The sequence below is a fragment of the Mobula hypostoma genome, chromosome 6, assembly GCF_963921235.1.
Source record: "Mobula hypostoma chromosome 6, sMobHyp1.1, whole genome shotgun sequence".
Classification (NCBI taxonomy): Eukaryota; Metazoa; Chordata; class Chondrichthyes; order Myliobatiformes; family Myliobatidae; genus Mobula; species Mobula hypostoma.
Genome location: NC_086102.1, coordinates 126649099 through 126668929, shown reverse-complemented (window position 1 = coordinate 126668929; position 19831 = coordinate 126649099). Strand labels below are relative to the sequence as shown.

The following is a 19831-nucleotide window of genomic DNA, read 5'->3' as shown; positions in this document are numbered from 1 at the left end:
TCATCAAATCTATACACTTATTGTTGTTAAATCAGTATGTTCATAGTAACACATACAATATATATTTAATATATTCACAGTGTCAAGTTAGAGCCAGTGCCACTCACATCGCCTCTTTGAACAATCTGCAGACTTTCCTCAGTTTATGAACACCTGGTTTATGGACGTTACTGCGTAAAAATGATGTCACATATTATTAAATTAAGAAGTATGATGTACAAGCATTCATTCATATGAATGGAAGAGCTAATTTCCTCTTCTTCTCCAATTTTAGTAATTGTACTTTTTAAAATCATTTTTGTGTGCTTCTGATGCTATGTATTAAAATCACATGGCGATATGGCTACCATATTGAGTAAATTTTGTGTATTTTCCAATTTATAGACAAGTATAAAAACTGAACCCATTTATTGCCTATGGATGGCCATACCCTTGAACTACTTGTGGGTTGTTACACAGAGCCCAAAACCTTTGTGTTTAGTGGCAACAGGATCTTGGGTTGCTGTTCTTCCTCACAATCCCTTTGCACTGACCGCTCTGAGTTTTAGTGCATCCCTCCAGCATGTAGTCCTGCAGCCTGGAATATGCCGGTAGCAGCATTCACTTATGCATATCTGGTTGTGCTAGAAGACCAACAAGTTTCATTCAGATCAAAATATGTTTTTCACTGAGAATGATCTTACAGTAACACTTGATGCTTGTCTCGGTTTGTGTCCCAGGGAACAGCCTGCAGTTCAGAAAATTCCCTGTTCTGCAGCCACTTGGAACAAACTTTGTCGAGGTTGCTTACAATGCACAGTCAACAAGGAGGTGGGCAATTGGCTCATCCTTATTGCAGCAGTCAGGAGGGCAGTGTGCATTTAGGGTGAGATCCCAGCTCACATGAAGGATCTGAATGGGAGAACCCCATAACCACTGCCATCTAAATTAAGTCTTGGTGCTTGCTGGTTAGCCTTGGCAATGAGGTATTGTGTCAAATAGTTTTGACAATCTGCTCAGGAAACTATCCCACAGAATCTATTGTGTCCTTCTCCTACAGGGCTTGCAAGACATTTAGTGCTGACCATGGCCTAGTGGACTTGAGGTTAGAAGTGTTTATAAGACCATAAGATATAGGACCAGAAGTAGGCCATTCAGCCCATTGTGTCTGCTCCGCCATTCAATCATGGCTGAACAATTATTCCAGTCACCCCAAATCCCCTACTTTCTCCCCATACCTTCTGATGCCTTGGCTAATCAAAAACTGATCTATCTCTGCCCTAAATGCACCCAATGACTTGACCTCCACAGCAGCTCATGGCAACAAATTCCACAGATTTACCACCATCTGACGAAAGTAATTTCTCCGCATCTCTGTTCTTAATGGACATCCTTCAATCCTGAAGTTGTGCTGTCTTGTCCTAGACTCCCCTACCATGGGAAACCTCCTTTTCCCATCTACTCTGTCTCGGTCTTTCAACATTTGATAGGTTTCAAGGAGATCCCACTTCATCTTTCTAAATTCCAGTGAATACAGACCCAGAGACATCAAACGTTTTTTGTATGATAACCCTTTCAATCTGGGAATCATCCTTGTGAACCTCCTCTGGACCCTCTCCAATGCCAGCACATCTCTTCTAAGATGAGGAGCCCTAAACTGTACACTATACTCAAGGTGAGGTCTCACCAGTCCCTTCTAAAGCCACAGCATCACATTCCTGTTCTTGCATTCTAGACCTCTTGAAATGAATGCTAACATTGCATTTGCCTTCCTCACCACTGACTCAACCTGCAAGTTAACCTTTGGGGTGTTTTGCACAAGGACTCCGAAATCCCTTTGCATCTCAGGTTTTTGGATTTTCTCCCCATTTAGAAAATAGTCCTCACATTTATTTCTACTATCAAAGTGCATGACCATGCAATTTCCAACGTTGTATTTCATTTTCCACTTTCTTGCCCATTCTCCTAAGATTTTCTCTGACTAAGTTCTTCTGCATCCTACCTGTTTCCTGAACACTATCTATAGAAACTTTTCCACAAAGGATGGGTAGTGCAGCAATGTCCAATTGATTGAGACATTGTGTAAAATGAAACCAGGCTCATCTCTAACGACACCTAGGACAGGTAGAACCTCGACATGTCCTGAACTTTGTGTTTGTGTACTTTAGTTCTGAGTACTGCTTGATGCAATTACACACCATCAATATGAGGGCACTGTTGGATATGCTCTTCTCCACAGTTCTCTGGAGACTTGGGCATCATGACCCATCAGGTGTACTTCATCTGGGATCTTCAGATGAATTAGAAAGTGCTCCGACGACTGAATGGCACAGATCAGGGGTAAGGGCCACTTATGCCACATAGAGCAACACTCAGAACACCTCACACCTCACACCTGATGACTAGGATCCTGCCCACCATCAAAAAGGAGGACTAATCCCACATCTCCAAATTCTGTTGGTCCTTGCATATCCCTCCAGCCACTCTTGTCCCATGTCTTGGCCCTTCTGAACCAGATGGTACAGAGGATGGTAGGAAGGTGCAAGCTGACCACTCCTCACTGCAGATGAACAGCTTCACCATGAAGAGAGTTAGGAGCACCAAGTGTCTGGGAGTGCACATAACGGACAATCTCATCTGGTCCCTCAACTCCAAATCTTTAGTCAAGAAAGCACAGCAGCATCTCCATTTCTTGAGGAGATTGAGACGAGTAAGGCTCCCCTTCCCCCCATTCTAACCAATTTGTACAAGAGCACCATTGAGAGCATCCTGACCAGCTGTATCACCGTCTGGTATAGAAATTGCAAGGCACCTGACTGCAAGACTCTACAAAGGATTGTAAATATTGCTGAGAGAATCATCGGGTTCTCCCTTCTACTCATCTGAGATATTTACTCAGAGCACTGAGTACCAGGACCCTTAGCATTGTCAAGGATCCCTGCCGGCCATCCACCAATCTCTTTGATCCCTACCATCAGATTGGGGGTACCAAAATATTAGGACAAGGACGATTAGGATTGGAAACAGTTTGGTCCCCCAGGTCCACCACTTATGAAGCACTGGTAGCATTATACAGTTTTCTTTTTAACTTGTATGTACATGCACCTTATTATTTTATTTGTAGTAATATTGCTTTGTGTTGTTTCTGAATTACATATACTGTGTTGTGCACCTTGGTCTAGAGGAATGTTGTTTTGTTTGGTAGTGTGTGTATATATGGTTGAAATGACAATAAACCTGAATTTGAACAGATCGCCAACACCTTCAAGTAGACAGACTTGATAGTGAAGGGAACAGTAGATCGGTTAGATGAGTCGCTAAGAATCATGACCTGACTCTTCCTGCGATTGACTCGGGGGGACCCAAAACTAGCTCAGACTGGTTGAAAACGTTGATCAATCAGCTGACCATTATTACAATGAAGTTTTGATCTAACTGCCCCAACTGCCTAGACATTGTCATCTCACTGAAGCCTGCATCTTTCCTGGTGAGTGTGGCAAAGTTTTCTATGCAACACACAAACAAGATGGGAGACTGGGTAGACTTGCTGGATTCCAGAATTGATGGAGAAAGTATTTGGTTCCCAATCAGTTCCTGATTTACTCACCGAACCCCATTTTGGAGAGTGCATTCGTCATGTACCTGTGCAAAAACCTGATCAGTTAAATTTCCACCTCAACACACACAAAATGCTGAAGGATCTCAGCAGGTCAGGCTGCATCGGTGAAAATGAATAAACAGTCAACATTTCAGGCCAAGATCCTTCATCGGGGTTGGAAAGGAAGGCAAACACACCAGAATAAAATGGAGGGGAAAGGGAAGGAGGACAAGCTAAAAGGTGATGGTGAAGCCAGGTGGGTGGGTGGGAAATATAAAGGGATGTGATAGAGGAGAATGGACTATGGGAGAAGGAGAAAAGGGAAGGACACAAGAGGGAGGTGATAGGCAGGTGAGAAAGGAAAGAGGCCAGAGTGGGAAAAGGAAGGGGAAGGGAAAGAGAAAAAATTTACCAGAAGGAGAAATTGATGTTTTTGCCATCAGGTTGAAGGCTACCTGGACAGAATATGAGATGTTGCTCCTCCAGTTTGAGAGTGGCCTCATTGTGGCAACCGACATAAAAGTACGGGAATTGGGGTAGGAATTAAAATGATTGGCAACTGGGAAATTCTGTTTTTGGTGGAACGGAGGTGCTTGACAAAACAGTCCCCCAGTTTACGTTGGGTCTCACCAATGTAGAAGATCAAATCAATCTTTGTCAAGCACCTCCACTCCATCTGTCAACCACTTAAATTCCAGTTCCCATTCCAACACGTTCTCTTCTTCTGCCACGATGGGGCCACTCTCAGGTTGGAGAAACAACATCTAGGCAGCCTCCAACCTGATGGCATAAACATCATTTTCATCTTCCAGTAATTCTGTCCTTTTAAACTTTTTCCCTCCCCCTTCCCTTTATCGTTCTCCACTCTGGCTGCTTACCTCTTCTCCCCACCTGCCTATCGCCTCCCCTTGGTGCCTCTTTTCCTTCTCTTTCTCTCATGGTCCTCTTTCCTCTCCTATCATGCTGAAGGAACTCAGCAGGTCAGGCTGCATCGGTGAAAATGAATAAACAGTCAACATTTCAGGCCAAGAGCCTTCATCTTCTCCAGCCCTTTACCTTTCCCACCCACCTGGCCTCACCCATTACTTTCCAGCTTTTTCTCCTTCCCCACCCTCCACCTTTTTATTCTGGCATCTTCCCCCTTCTTTTCTAGTCCTGATGAAAGGTCTCAGCCTGAAACACCCACTGTTTATTCATTTTCATAGGTGCTGCTTGACCTGCTGAGTTTCTCTACCATTTTGTGTATGTTGCTTTTGATTTCCAGCATCTGCAGAATCTCTTGTGTTTAAGTTTGCACCTTTCCTATCTCTCGCATTTGAGCGGTCAGCAATTTTCCTGACAGGTATGACATGGGTTTGGATAAGGTGACTCAGCTCTCCCAGAACAGAAAAGCTGATTGTCAATGGCCTTGAATAAGATCACTCAGCAGGAAAATTGGATCTTATGTCCTTATGATACATTGACTTTTTTCACATTTCAAAAATAATCTTTGTCCATTAAAATAAACATAACTATTTTCTTCTGTAGAGATGCATAGCTTTCTTTTCACTCATTATGTCGTTCAGTCTAAACATTCATAGCCTATTGGTTCTATACATTGGTAACAGTAGCAAATTTGGTGTACAGAGCAACATTGCCACTTAAAGCTTCATGGAATGCTTAGCCTGTCAGCATCAAGTGGCAGCAAGACCTTAGACTGTAGTCCTTCCCCAGAAAGCCTTTGCACTGGCTGCAGCAAGCTCCAGTGTATCCCTTGGCCCATAATCTTGCAAGTGGAATATGTTGGTGGGCAGCATTCTTTTATGGACATCTAGTTGTACTAGAGACCAATGAGTTTGTGCGGACCAAGTGCATCCCAATGCCCCCTCTTCCCATTCTTACCCAATCTGACTCTCACCAGAGGCATTTAAAAGGCCATTAGAATAGCTTTAAATAAATTTAAAAAGAACCAATTTAAAATATATATAAATTTTAAAAAGTGAATTAAGTTAAATAACTTAACATGTTTTCCTTCTCCTCATCTTCAGCTCAGGAAACTGCATTTAAATGGACAGAAACTTAATCCAAAAACAGCTATGGCTGGTATAAGGGCAGCTCGAACAAACCAGTGCCGCTGCTGGCAACCCTACGGGTAGTTATTTTGTATGACCTGCCCTCTGATCAATTCAATAATACTGTTCAGAAAATGTCAAAGAAATATAATCGATCCTTTAGTAGCAGCTAAAGCATAGAATCTTGAAGTGATGAAACTTATGAAACTAAAACCAGCGGTATTAAACTGACTTAAGCGAAGTTAATCCAATCATAAACAAGAGAAAATCTGCAGATGCTGGAAATCCAAGCAACACACAGAAAATGCTGGAGAAACTCAGCAGGCCAGGCAACATCTGTGGAAAAGAGTACAGTCAATGTTTCAGGCTGAGATCCTTCAGCAGGACTGAAGAAAAAAAAAAGATGAGGAATCAGAGGTAAAGAACAGGAATTCTGCAGATGCTGGAAATTCAAGCAACACACATCAAAGTTGCTGGTGAACGCAGCAGGCCAGGCAGCATCTGTAAGATGCGTTCACCAGGAATCAGAGGTAGAAGGTGAGGGTGGGGGAGAGGATGAAACAAGGTAATAGCTGAAACTGAGAGGGGGAGGGGTGAAGTAAAGAGCTGGGAAGTTGATTGGTGAAAGAGATAGGGGACTGGAGAAGGGGGAATGAAGGAGAGGACTGAAGGCCATGGAAGAAAGAAAAAGGGGGAAGAGCTCCAGAAGGAGGCAATGGGCAAGGAAGGAGATAAGGTGAGAGAGGATAAAGGGGATGGGGAAAAGAGAAGGGCTGTACCATATAACCTACTGTATAATATAGGACTACTTTATGTTGTTCTAATACATCGTATTGAGCATGCGCTATGAGGCGCATATTGATCCGTATATATGAGTTCAGTTCGGGTTCCGTAAGTAAAAAGCCCTGTTAACTTAGCTCCAGTGTCTAGCGTTTTTATTTATAGTTTTGTTGTGTAACATACACAACAGGGGCATTACCAGAGGTTTGAGAAATCGATGTTCATGCCATCAGGTTGGAGGCTACCCAGACAGAATATAAGGTGTTACTCCAACCTGACTGTGCCTCATCATGACAGTAGAGGAGGCCATGGATGGGCATGTCAGAATGGGAATGGGAAGCAATATTAAAATGGATGGCCACTGGGAGATCACACTTTTCCTGGTGGATGGAAAGTAGGTGCTTGGTGAAGCAATCTACCAATCTACATCGGGTCTCACCGATATACAAGAGGCCACACCAGGCACACCAGATACAATAGATGTGACTCCAACAGACTCAAAGGTGAAGTGTTGCCTCTCCCAGAAGGACTGTTTGGGGCTCTGAATGGTAGCGAAGTTAGGAGAGTAAAGCAATTTCAAATGTAATTAAGCAAAGTTAAACAGTCAACAAGAGATATGATACCTGATGGTCACCAGCTCTAAACGGCTGAGAACAAAGCACGAATATGTAACTAAACCCTTGCTTTTACCATGTCCCCACCCACATGACTAATTACCATAATAGACGTGCAACACAGAATACAATGCAGTTAAAAACAGATGCATGCCTCCTACACTCCAACCCTTAATTATTATACTATATTAAATACAACTACATGCTGCCAAGACACAAGAGACATAAAATCTTAACATTCGCACTAATGTCAATAGACAATAGACAATAGGTGCAGGAGTAGGCTATTCAGCCCTTCGAGCCAGCACCACCATTCACTGTGATCATGGCTGATCATCCACAATCAGTACCGTTTTCCTGCCTTCTCCCCATATCCCTTCACTCTGCTAACTTTAAGAGCTCTATCTAACTTGAAAGAATCCAGAGAATTGGCCTCCACTGCCTTCTGAGGCAGAGCATTCCACAGAACCACAACCCTCTGTGTGAAAAAGTTTTTCCTCAACTCCGTTCTAAATGGTCTACCCCTTATTCTTAAACTGTGGCCTCTGGTTCTGGACTCCCCCAACATCAGGAGCATGTTTCCTGCCTCTAGCGTGTCCAATCCATTAATAATCTTGTATGTTTTAATCAGATCCCCTCTCATCCTTCTAAATTCCAGCGTATACAACCCCAGTCGCTCTAATCTTTCAACATATGACAGTCCTGCCATCCCGGGAATTAACCTCGTGAACCTATGTCGCACTCCCTCAATAGCTGGAATGTCCCTCCTCAAACTTGGAGACCAAAACTGTACACAATACTCCAGGTGTGGTCTCACCAGGGCCCTGTACAATTGCAGAAGGACCTCTTCGCTCCTATACTCAACTCCCCTTGTTATGGAAGGCCAGCATGCCATTAGCTTTCTTCACTGCCTGCTGTACCTGCATGCTTGCTTTCAGTGACTGATGAACAAGGACACCTAGATCTCATTGTACTTCCCCTTTTCCTAACTTGACACCATTCAGATAGTAATCTGCCTTCCTGTTCTTGTCACCAAAGTGGATAACCTCACATTTATCCACATTAAACTGCATCTGCCCACTCACCCAACCTGTCCAAGTCACCCTGCATTCTCATAACATCCTCCTCACATTTCACACTGCCACCCAGCTTTGTGTCATCTGCAAATTGGCTAATGTTACTTTTAATCCCTTCATCTGTCTACCTGTTCAGCTCATCTGCCATTTTCTTGTTCCCCATAATAATTTCACCCGTTTCTGTCTTCAAGGGCCCAACTTTGGTCTTAACTAATTTTTGTTAATAAATGTCCTGTTTCTAGTAAGCGGTCTATCCTGGATTGTGATCTCTCTTGAAAAACCAGGTCGTTCCTCCTGAATGCCTGGAATTGTTGTTGCGAAAGCTCATCCAAATGCAAAACTGAAATCCTGTTAACTGTCAGCTTTCTTTTTTCCACTGCCATGGTCTCCTATCAGTGGTCCACTAATAGTCCAACTCAGCATTGTACTGATTGCAAAGGCCCATCATTAACAGTGTGAATCACTTGCAATGGCTCCTATGCTTTAGGGACGTTCATCCCCAACAGCAGCTCAATGTCTGAATCAATGTCTGGCAAATGAATATGCTTCAGGTGAGGCCATTTCTGAATATCCCTCTGACAGGAATGTTCCCTTTGTGAACAGGCATACTTTCCTGCATATAAATGTCAAGTAGTTCACACTATCTGAGCCAGACACTTTCAATCCTGAAACATTGTAGCTACTCAGCCTTCTCTTGACTCACGGTGTGAGAAAATGCATGTTGTCTTTTCTGTCAGATTAAGTTTGTTCATGAAGCTCACTTTACAATAGTGCTGTACTTCCTTGATCTAGAAAAGTATAAGTAACCACTGTCTTGTTACCCTTCATAGACTTCACCTGAACCGGAATTATAGGAAGTTTACAATCATGATCACCAGACCCTGTAAGGCCATTAGATACCAGGGCATTACTCACTCCTGAGCTTGCTTCTTTCACGGCTTGCTTCAAATCTTCACACTTTTCTTCTGAGTGAATATGAAGTCCGCTTGGATGTTTGTCACTGCATACCTTGCATGAAAGGCAGTACCTGCAATCCTTGCTGACGTATCCCATACACAAACATCCAAAGCAGACACGGTTTTCTTTTTGGAAGGCAATCTTCTCATTAGGAACCTTTTTCTCCAGCTGAGAGCATGATTCCAATGTATGTTCACCCTGGCAGAACAGAGAACACCTTTAGGCTGCTGAGACCATTTCCCTTTCATTAGCTTTGGGCTCAGTTTTATCTTTACTTTTCACAGTAGCCCACAGTTGTTTCCTTTAGCTTCAGAATGAATTGGTGATTTAGTTTTCTTTGCACCTTTGCTTATTGCCAGTGATGGAGCATCTTGTATATTCCTAAACACTGTGTGTGTAGCAATCTTGACTTGTCTTTCAATAAAATCAACAATGTTGGTGAAAGTAATCTTATGGTTGTGCTGTTCTTGAAGCTTACAGACCACCAATCACCATTGTTCACTATGTTTATAGGGCAATTTCTTTACAACAATTGTCATATTAGCAGGCATGTCCAGCACTTCTTCCATAGCATTGCAACAGCCTCTAAGAAAAAGACTGCAATCTTGAAAAGCTTTCACGCCTTCTGATCTGATAATGACCAAGAAGCAGCCTTTTCCATGTAGGTTGCAGTAATTTTCTGCTCATCACCAAAATGTTGGTATGGTAAAAGGTTTGGCCTTCATATATCCTTGCTCCGGTCCAGCCCACTGGCAACTTTTCACCTCCAGTGAACTGTTCAAGGAAATAGAGACAATTGCCTTAATCATCAGACTTGCCTTCAATGCTATTCTTGAAAACCCTTGTAAGTGAATGATACTGTAATGGATTGCCTTTGAAGATTTGATTCTCTCTTTTAGGCAGTGATGCAATGCATTGTTATTTCAGCACTAAACTTGCTTCTTCATTTTGCGTCCTTGTGGCCTCCAACACACTATGTAGACTTTTATCATCTGAAACACGAGTGTTACTATACCGTAAATTAATGTCCTCAGAAGCACATTGTGCTATTGGATATGGCATAGGTTCAAAGTGCCTCCTTAGTGGAGACTGAGAATGAACACCCTGAACTACCCCTTGGGGTCCAAACTTGTGGCTCATAGACATTTGAGGAACAAATGTATCCACATTGACATCTCTGTGCCATGTCAACATAAGAACTCACACCATTGAACTGTCCTACCACAGTACCTTTAACACCCGCAGCACCTGAAGCCTTCACACACAAAATGCTGGAGGAACACAGCAGGGCAGGCAGCATCAATGGAAAAAAGCACAGTTGACATTTCAGGCCAAAACCCTTCAGCAGGTCTGGAGAAAAAAACGCTGAGGAGTAGATTTGAAAGGTGGGGGAAGGGAGAGAGAAACACCAGACGATAGGAGAAACTTGGAAGGGAAGGGATGAAGCAAAGAGCTAGGAAGTTGGTTGGTGAAAGAGACAGAAGGCTATGAAATAAAGAAAAAACGGGGGAAGAAGAGCACCAGAGGGAAGCAATGGGCAGGCAAGGAGATAACATGAGAGAGGGAAAAGGGGAGGGGTGGCATTACTGGAAGTTTGAGAAATCGATGTTCAGGCCACCAGGTTGGAGGCTACCCAAACAGAATATGAGGTGTTGTTCCTCCTAACTAAGTGTGGCCTTATTACGACAGTGGAGGAGGCCATGGTTGGACATCTCGGAATGGGAATGGGAAGTGTAATTAAAATAGGTGGCCACTGGGAGATCCCACTTGTTCTGGTGGACAGAGCGTAGATGCTCGGCGAAACAGTCTCCCAATCTATGTTGGGTCTCACCAATATACAGGAAGCCATGCTGGGAGCACCAGACATAATATATGACCCCAAAGCAGTGTTTAGTGTCCAGCACATAATTCTCTGTAACTTCCACCACCTCCAACTGGATCCCACCACCAAACACATTTTTCCCTCCCCCTCACTTACTGCTTTCCACAGGGATCGTTCCCTATGCAACTCCCTTGTCCATTCGTCCCTCCCCGCGGATCTCCCTCCTGTTGCTTATCCTTGCAAGCAGAACAAGCACTACACCTGCCCCTACACCTCCTCCCTCACTACCATTCAGGGTCCCAAACAGTCCTCCCAGGTGAGGCGACACTTCAACTGTGAGTCTGTTGGGGTCATGTACTGTGTCCGGTGTTCCCAGTGTGGTCTCCTGTATATGTTTATCGCTCCATACTTGCTGCCTTTTGCATAACTTGACTAAATCTACCTTCATTCTAATGCTTATCAGATGCATGGGATGCCCTGCTCATAATAGGATTTGCTACAAGCACATTAGACACACTGTCTTCAGGTCATATGTCATCCTGAAAATCATCAGCTTTTTACTTAGTCAAAGCATGCTATGTGGCTTGATAAATGTTGTCATTTACTCCAGCAACTTAACCTTCAACATCGCATGTTTGTTTCAGCCTCTGCTGTGATTGTATTAATAAAAGTCTGAATATTTGCAAAGTTTTCAGTTTGTTTATCTTACTCTGAGATAGGCATTGAAGACAACAACATATTATGTTGCTTAGCAACATCTTCACAAAGATTTTTAAAATTGTTCAAATGAGACCGCACTTGCGAGACGTTTTGCTTTTCTTGTGTAAAAAAACCTTCTAATTAATGCAATTAAACCATTAATCTTCTTAATAGTTTTATTATATTCCATTCAAACACTGTCAATTTTACTCACCAAAGCTTTTCCAGTAAGCTTAATTTCTCTTTTAGTCCCGACTCCAAAATCACTGCTTCCAACTTGACTCATGTTGTTTTCCAAGTGCACAAACCAGACAAAATAATGGCATTCAATTCAGATGTCGGCAGTTGAAATATTTCAGAACCAAATGCCGAACTCTTAAGCAAACATCACACTATAGAGCTTATGGTCAATAGTGACCATTCCAAATACGCAGCATGAATCAACAAAAGCTCACTACTTACCACAAGCTGCTCCTGACTGTGGTGCCTTTAATTTCATCAACACCTCCAAATGCTGATGTTCGTTTGGTATAACCGTCGAAATCTTTTGTTGGCAAAATGTAGCAGTAACTCGAACAAACCAATCCGGCTACTGGCGACTACGTGGGTAGTTAGTTACCTTGTGTGACGCATCTTCCGGTCAATTTAAAAAAATGTCAAAGAAATGTAGTTGATCCTTTATCAGCAATTAGCAAAACATACAATCATGAAGCAATGAAACTTATGAAACTAAAACTAGCGATATTAAATGGACTTAACTGAAGTTAAGTTGAGTTAAGTGGTTTCAAATGTAATTAAGCAAAGTTAAGCAGTCAACAAAAGATAGACGGTCCCCAGCTCTAAACTACTGAGAATGAAGCATGAGCATGTAACTAAATCCTTCACTTTTACCATGCCCCACCCATGTGACTAGCTACCATAATAAACAATGTACAACACGGAATACAATGCAAATAGAATACATAGCAGCTATATTTGGTGCAGAATTGTAGAAACAGATTTCCCAATGTTATGTTGGGGAATTCCAATGTGATCATTCTCCACCAGTGGATTCCACATGTAATTCTGTGATACAGTGAGAAACAAATGCATTTGTGCCATGCCTATTGCCCCTTTGTTTAAAGTCAGGAACATGAATGTGAGTGGCTGTTGACTTGCACTGCCTTTGTAATTACCAGCCACAGTTAGTGAAATTCAGTCCATTGTTAGGGAAGATACTGAAGGAGTTATCCCCCTGAAGGCCATCAAATAAATGGGAGGGGGAGAAAGTTTGTCAATAAATAATAGGAAGGTGCAAGATTTCAAAGAACTGTGAAGTGACAAGTAAATTTCTGAACTGTGTTTCTTTGTGCATGCCCATTATACTTCTCCCCTGTTGCTGTTCACCAAAGTAGAACAATTAGGGCATGAACTTGGTGGAATTTGTTGGTATATCAGTGCTCATTAAATTGGGTATTCTGCACAAATGCAGAAGCTTCCCAAAGTGGATAGTGATAGGATTTAGTGATAGTGGACATGATACAGTTGGGAAGAGAATTGAGGGGTCTAAGACATAGATGAGGATTAAATGGCAGTGCAGACTCGATGGGCCAAATGGCCTAATTCAACTCCTATCTTGTGACTCATCCCAAACTGTTCTGGTAGTGGTGCATAAACATGCAGCAGTTCTCAAGTACTTCAGCTGTGGAATCTGTCTGGTGAAGTTGCGCCAGTTTAAACTTAGTACCAGTGGAGTGACTCCATTGATTTTTAATCAAGTAGAACATCAAATATCAGGTAATTTACATGTTAGAAGCACAAAATTTCAGCACAGACACAGGAACTCGACACAAACAGCACTGGAGGTCAGGGGATTAAATCTGAGCTCCCAGCATTATGAGGCAGTGGTTCAACCAACCGCACTAAGGTGCCACTCTGATATTATTGCATTAATTAAATTTACTCATGTTTTTAATTATTTCACATTTTTTGTTGTTAAACTTTTAATTGCTTGCTTTCCTTAGTTTTGATTTATTTTCTTTTTGTTTGTAGTTTTGGAAACATTAAAAGCAGTTATACTTCTGGTAAGTTTTGACAACCATCTTATTCAGAGGTAATAGAACATAGAACAGTACAGAACAGGAACAAGCCTTCCTGCCCAGAATGTTGTGCTGAACTCATTGCACTAGTAATTAAACACCTAACTGAACTAGTCCTCCTGCCTACACAATGTATAGTACATATCCTTCCATTCTCTGCATGATCATGTATCAAAGAGCCTGTTAAATGCCACCACTGTATTTTGCCTCCACTGCTACAGCTGGCAATACATTCCAGGCACCCACCACTCTCTGCATTTGAAAAATAAAACTTGCCCTGCATATCTCCTTTGAACTTAACCCCTCTCACCTTAAATGCAAGCCTCCTAGTATTAGATATTTCAACCCTGGGAAAAAATATGGTTGTCTACTCCATCTATATCTTTCATAACTTTAAACTTCTATCAGGTTACCTCTCAGCCTCCACTACTCCAGAGAAAACAGTCCAAGTTTGTCCAACCTCTCCTAATAGCACATGCCCACTAACAAGGCAGCATCTTGGTAAACCTCTACTGCACCCTCTCCAAGCCTGAAGTTTCTTCCTATAATGGCGCAACCAGAAATAAATGCAATACTCTAGATGCATCCTGCAAAGAATTTTATAAACCTGCATCATAATTTACTGACCCTTTAACTCAGTGTCTCGACTAATAAAGGTAAGCATCCCATCTGTCTTCTTTAACACCCTATCAACCTGTGCAACCTCAGGATTGTGAATTAGCTAGCTATCCAAGTGTTTCGACTCCTTACAGGGCAAAGATTGCTCTGCCATCCCCTCACCACCAACTTGACAGTGCTATACACAGATTCTGCAAAGAACCTAGCCGTTTAAAAACTGGAATAGATTCAGAGAGCTAGTTCACAACGCGGGCAGAGCAGCATGTTCTGGCACATGAAGAAAATGAAGCTGACAGAGGAAGTAAAACCTTTCGAGAGGCATATACAATGCCATACACAACACAATTTGCATCATTTAGAAAAATCAACTAAGGTACGTTATTGAACCCCAGAGATTATTCTCTACCATGATTTGGTGAGCTGCCAGAGCCCCTCAATTAGATAACAGCCTATAATCTATGAAGCAGTATCCATTAACCTTAAATATAAACTATCCAAACTGCTTGATTAGATTCCAGCCTGTAATTCATTCCCTACCATTTATTGTTCTCATTATGAATCACCTGCATGTCTCAATTAGATGCCAAGCTTTATTACTTTGAGTAGCCTCCTCTACTAACAGACCGAGGACATTACTGCCTTTGTAAGAAAAGGGTTAATTATTCATTAATATCATGGGCTATAGGGTAGTTTCTGCTGATTTACTGCTGAACCAAGTAGCGTACTATTTTACAGCTTGCTTGAATTAAAGGATTTATTGGACTTGTAAGTTTTTAAAAATGTTACAAGGTAGTTATCTTACATTTTTAAATTAATGCTTAATGTGTTATCACAAATGAAAACACAATGAAAGTTATCTTTGTTTTTCTTCTAGGGATGAACCAGTTTCACCTGTCAAACATACCTGACATGAAAAAACAGTGGAAAAAGGGCTATAACGTGCTTTCGTTGCAGACATCAGAGTTAAACTTTTGAGAAGCAAGACCACAAAAGGCAGCCTGGGAATATTTTTACTGATGGTAAACTGTCAATTAGCCATCATTTTCCTTTAGGAACATATGTGCAACTTGTGTGATGCAGGTTAGATAACTAGTCATATGAGCAGTAATCTATAAGCAAGTACTTCACTTGTTCTGTGACAGCATAGTTCCTGAGAATTCAAGTCTTATTAACTTACTACACTATTAACATGCTAGCAGATCAACAAATTGTTGCTTTGGTTGCACATTAGGAGCTTCTAAAAGAAGATAAAACATGAGATCTCTTTTATATGGTGATAGGAATATTTTGTTTTTGTTGTTAACATTTTAGATGTATTTTTGATCACTTTACTCCACAATATTTGTCTTCTCAACTGCTAAGTGTAATTAATCTTTTGAACATAGTAAGAGAACCACTAACTCTTTGTTTGCATAGGTTTGAGCTGTCAGAATGGCATAACTTGATTTTTGTTCTTCGTGGATTGAATAGTGTGGAAACACAGAATGAAATGTACAGCCCATAAATGACTCATAGTGGCATCATACAGATGGGTCAGAAGACTCGAATATTAAAACACAGATTTTTTAATGTTTGTGAAATCTTTTAAAAGGAAAAGATCTGCTGAACTTCGATTCATATATTTTGTAATCTCTCTAACCAGACCATTTAGGCCAATTGAACTGTTGGTAGCTCTGTAGTGGCTAATGGAAGCACTGGAAGCAGATGACATCAGCCCTGCTTTGGAAGCCACTGAAGAGTTCTTTCTTTACAATGGCATTGATGACCAAATAGGATATGCTGATCATCCAAAGCATGAAGTGTATGGCATCCAGGAGGTCCCAGTGGTAATTGGACATGAAATTCTTAAGATGAGAAATGAGAAACTGCAGCAGAAAGATGGCACCAAAGCTGCAGCTCAAAAACTGAGCACATTGGAGACAACAAAACAAATAGACATAAGGAGTAATGCACTTAACAGAAAACCTGTTAGCATAGCCAGTGGACCTAAACAGGAAAGGGCTGATGGTTTGGGCATTGAAAGTTCCTTCATCTCAAATGGTTATGATGCCATTTACACCAGGAGGGACAACCCAGTTGAAAATGGGTCAACCAACAGGCCACTGCTCTTACGATCGCAGTCCGACATCATTCCATCACGCAACGGGTTGCAAACTAGCACAGCACCAGTTCGTTACCTGCTGAACTTCAATTTACCTCTCCCCAACGCTGCCACCTCATTTGATAAAGAAAGACGCTTTGTAATGAGCACTCGCATGAAAGGTGGTAAGTCCCATTTACACTACAGGTCATATTACTGTACTGGTATTGCACCAAGTAGTACGTGCTGCAGGTCTGACTTCAGTTGAAATGGGTCTTTGTTTCAAAAAGATTGAAGCTCAAGGCAGTTTAAGCTAGGGTTGTATAAAATTTGGGTTGGAGTGTATCTGGAGTATGGTGATCATTTGTTGCTTTTGAATTAATTGGCCATGGAGTGATTGCAGTAGAAAACATCATTCTATACCTTGATGTAATCCCTGAATTATCATTATTCAATACATAAAAATCAGTTAATGTTTCCCAGAGCTTTTTGTTACTTCACCTAAAAGATGTTTTAATGGCTGAGATGCTGGGATGTGGCTTTGGGAAGGAAAAGAGGAAATGGGACGTCAAAGTGCCTTGGTGTAATGCTTTCACCTTGCATATAATGGAAGTATGCTGGACCGTAGACCATAAGACATAGGAGCAGTATTAGGCCATTCAGCCCATCAAGACTGCTCTGCCATTCCATCAGGGCTGATTTATTATCCCTCTCAACTCCATTCTCCTGCCTTCCCTCCGTAACCTTTGACAGCCTTTCTAATAAAGAACCCATCAACCTCCACTATAAATATACCCATCAATGAATTTCACAGATTCACCACCCTCTGGCTAAAGAAATTCCTCATCCCTGATCTGATCTAAAAGGTCAGCTTGGTATTCTGAGGCTGTGCCCTCTTGTCCTAGACTCCCCCATTATTGGAAACATCCTCTCCATGTCCCCTCTATGTAGGCCTTTCATAATTCAGTAGGTTTCAGGGAGATCCCCATCATTTTTCTAAATTCCAATGAGAATAGGCCTCAAGCCTTTAAGCGCCCCTCATTGATTAAGCATTTCATTCCCAGGATCATTCCTGTGAACCTCCTCTGGACCCTTTCCAATGCCAGCATATCGTTTCTTAGATAAGCCTGCCTTTAAACTCCAATAATCTATTACTATTATACTGCCCGTTTTGGGTATGAACTATTTTCAGAAGATTTTCTCATCAATCAGTTGTGTTTCTATTAATATTCCAGTACACTTTTAAATTTTGATTTTTTGAAGATTCTACACCATGGAATAACATTTCTCAGCAGACCTGGTAAGTTTAAAGGGGGCATGGTAAACAAGGCCCAGGTAAGTGCAAAAGGAAAGTGGGGAAACATAATTAGGTAAGTTTCACAGGAGAGTAAGCAACAAAGCCAGACCAGTGTAAAGAAAGCATTAGAATTATAGTCCCACTGAGTGAATGTAGAGTGCAGAAACTGAGGCTCCAGTAGTTGATAGAAGGTATGGCAAATCTTGGGTAATGAGCCATTGCAAATTCTAAATAGTGGGATATCAAATTATTGTAGTTTGTCTTTATAATTGCACTTTTTTTACTATGCTACACACTTGATTTGCCTTTTCACACCACACTTTTACATGAAGCAACTTGAGCGTTAATCCATTCAAAATATACTTTAAAAAAGCTGCTTTTGGTTTCACGGCATTTTATGGAGCAACTGCAGGACGACTAATTTTTAAGTGAGCAACCTTTTCTGACTTTCTTTCCCTTTCATTTGGGGAAAATGAGTGTGAGTGACAGAAACTATATCTAAAATTGTGGAGGTCGAAAAATATACAGATATGAATAGAGGTCTAACTTGTCTGAGAAAGTACAAACTTGTTCCATATTCTTTTCTGTTTCAGCAAGGGACAAAGGTGTTTGCAAAGGAGGCACTGCACATGTATTGAAGGCCACAAGAAATCATTTTATTAGAATTATGTAAAACATGCAATACAGAAAGGAAAACAAATGATTCATGAAGTAGTACAGAAAACAACGTAATATTATCCACACTAAACCAGTCTTTGTAATGCCAGTGGGTATCACAGATCTGACAACCTTTCACCTCTGTCTCTCTGTCTCAACATACTTATCCCTATCTTTGACTCTTGGCACTAGCACTAGTCATGACTCAGTCTAAGAGGCAATTCCCCTCTGCACAAAGAAAGTGCCCCTTTTTTATACTATTCAAGATTCCTTCAAAACTCTAACATACCTCTTACCTAGGTACTTTTCCATCCCTTAGTGATACCAGCTGCACCCTCTTATCTCTTAACAACCTTCTCCCTAGACTCATAAATTAGAAAACACAGACAATAGTTCTGTAAGGAATAAAAACATTCTTCACCATAATCTAACCGTAAGGATATGTGTCCATGTACATCAAGTTCAAGTTTAATTGTCATTCAACTATACACATGAATACAGCCAAACGAAACAGTGTTCCTTTGGACCAAGGTGCAGAACACGATACCAAATCACACACAGCATCCAGCACATATAGGACATTTAGTTACATTAGCAGAAAAATATACAGTCACAGTGGATTCTGGTTAATTGGGACATATCAGAACCAGTACATTTTGACCCATTTAAGCAGCTGTCCCAATTAGCCGAAATTTCATGAAAATAGTTTTAAAAAGTATTTTAAAAAAAGGCCAACTACTATTTAACTGAGTAATAAATTACATACTTAAATGAAATGAAGAACAAATTAAGACACTAGCAATGTTATTTCAGCACCTTAAGACTGTGTATTTGTTCTGAATCGTTATCGATGGAGAAATGCATCCAGTGTACGCTTCCGTGTTCCTTTGAATCCTTGCAGACTTCTGGTACAGATAATGGATTGGCTTCATACAATGTTATCAGTGATTGTATCCTCCATGTCTTCATTTTCATCATAATATTCAAGATGTTTGTTGATACCTTCAAATTTTTCGTAGTTCCTAACTTGTTGAAGTAGTGAAACTGCTTCATTTTCAATCTCAGCCATTTTTGGCATCTCCAAGCCAGAATGCTTGAAACTGCAGTGAGCAAAAGAGTTCAGAATTGTCTTACTGCTTATTTCTTGCCAACCATCAGTGGATAAAATGACTGCTTTTTGAACACACACGCATCAGATGCTATATAAAAAATGTTTACTCTAAGCATAGTGTAGTGTCCAACAACCACAAAAATGCACTCCACTGATGCTAGTTAGAAACTGTTTGGCAGCAGTCTCTTGTCCCAATTAAGTCGTGTAGTGTCCCAAGTAAGCAGTTACCCTGATTAACCAATGGTCCAGTTAACCAGAATCCACCGTGTATAGCCTAACACCCTGAGTGTCATGGTGTGTATATCGATGGTTCAACAGTCCCCATCACGTGCTAGTGCATTTGCAAACACAATCCAACTCATTTTCCAAGCGAACATTGGAGGGCAGCACTGTGAAGGACCAGTGCCCAACCCA

At 41.3% G+C, this 19831-nt stretch overlaps 1 protein-coding gene across 5 annotated transcripts in view; it reads left to right on the top strand.

Moving 5' to 3' along the window:
• plekhm3 (pleckstrin homology domain containing, family M, member 3) overlaps positions 1 to 19831 on the top strand; it is a 157327-nt gene that overhangs the window by 14989 nt on the left and 122507 nt on the right. For 2 of the 5 annotated variants that reach the window (XM_063051629.1, XM_063051632.1), the window contains 2 exons: positions 13608 to 13639; positions 15147 to 16537. In XM_063051629.1, the coding sequence (XP_062907699.1) occupies positions 15958 to 16537 (580 nt within the window). In that variant the 5' untranslated portion in view covers positions 13608 to 13639; positions 15147 to 15957. The remainder of the gene's footprint in view (positions 1 to 13607; positions 13640 to 15146; positions 16538 to 19831) is intronic. The other 3 variants (XM_063051630.1, XM_063051631.1, XM_063051633.1) reach the window with 3 other exon arrangements.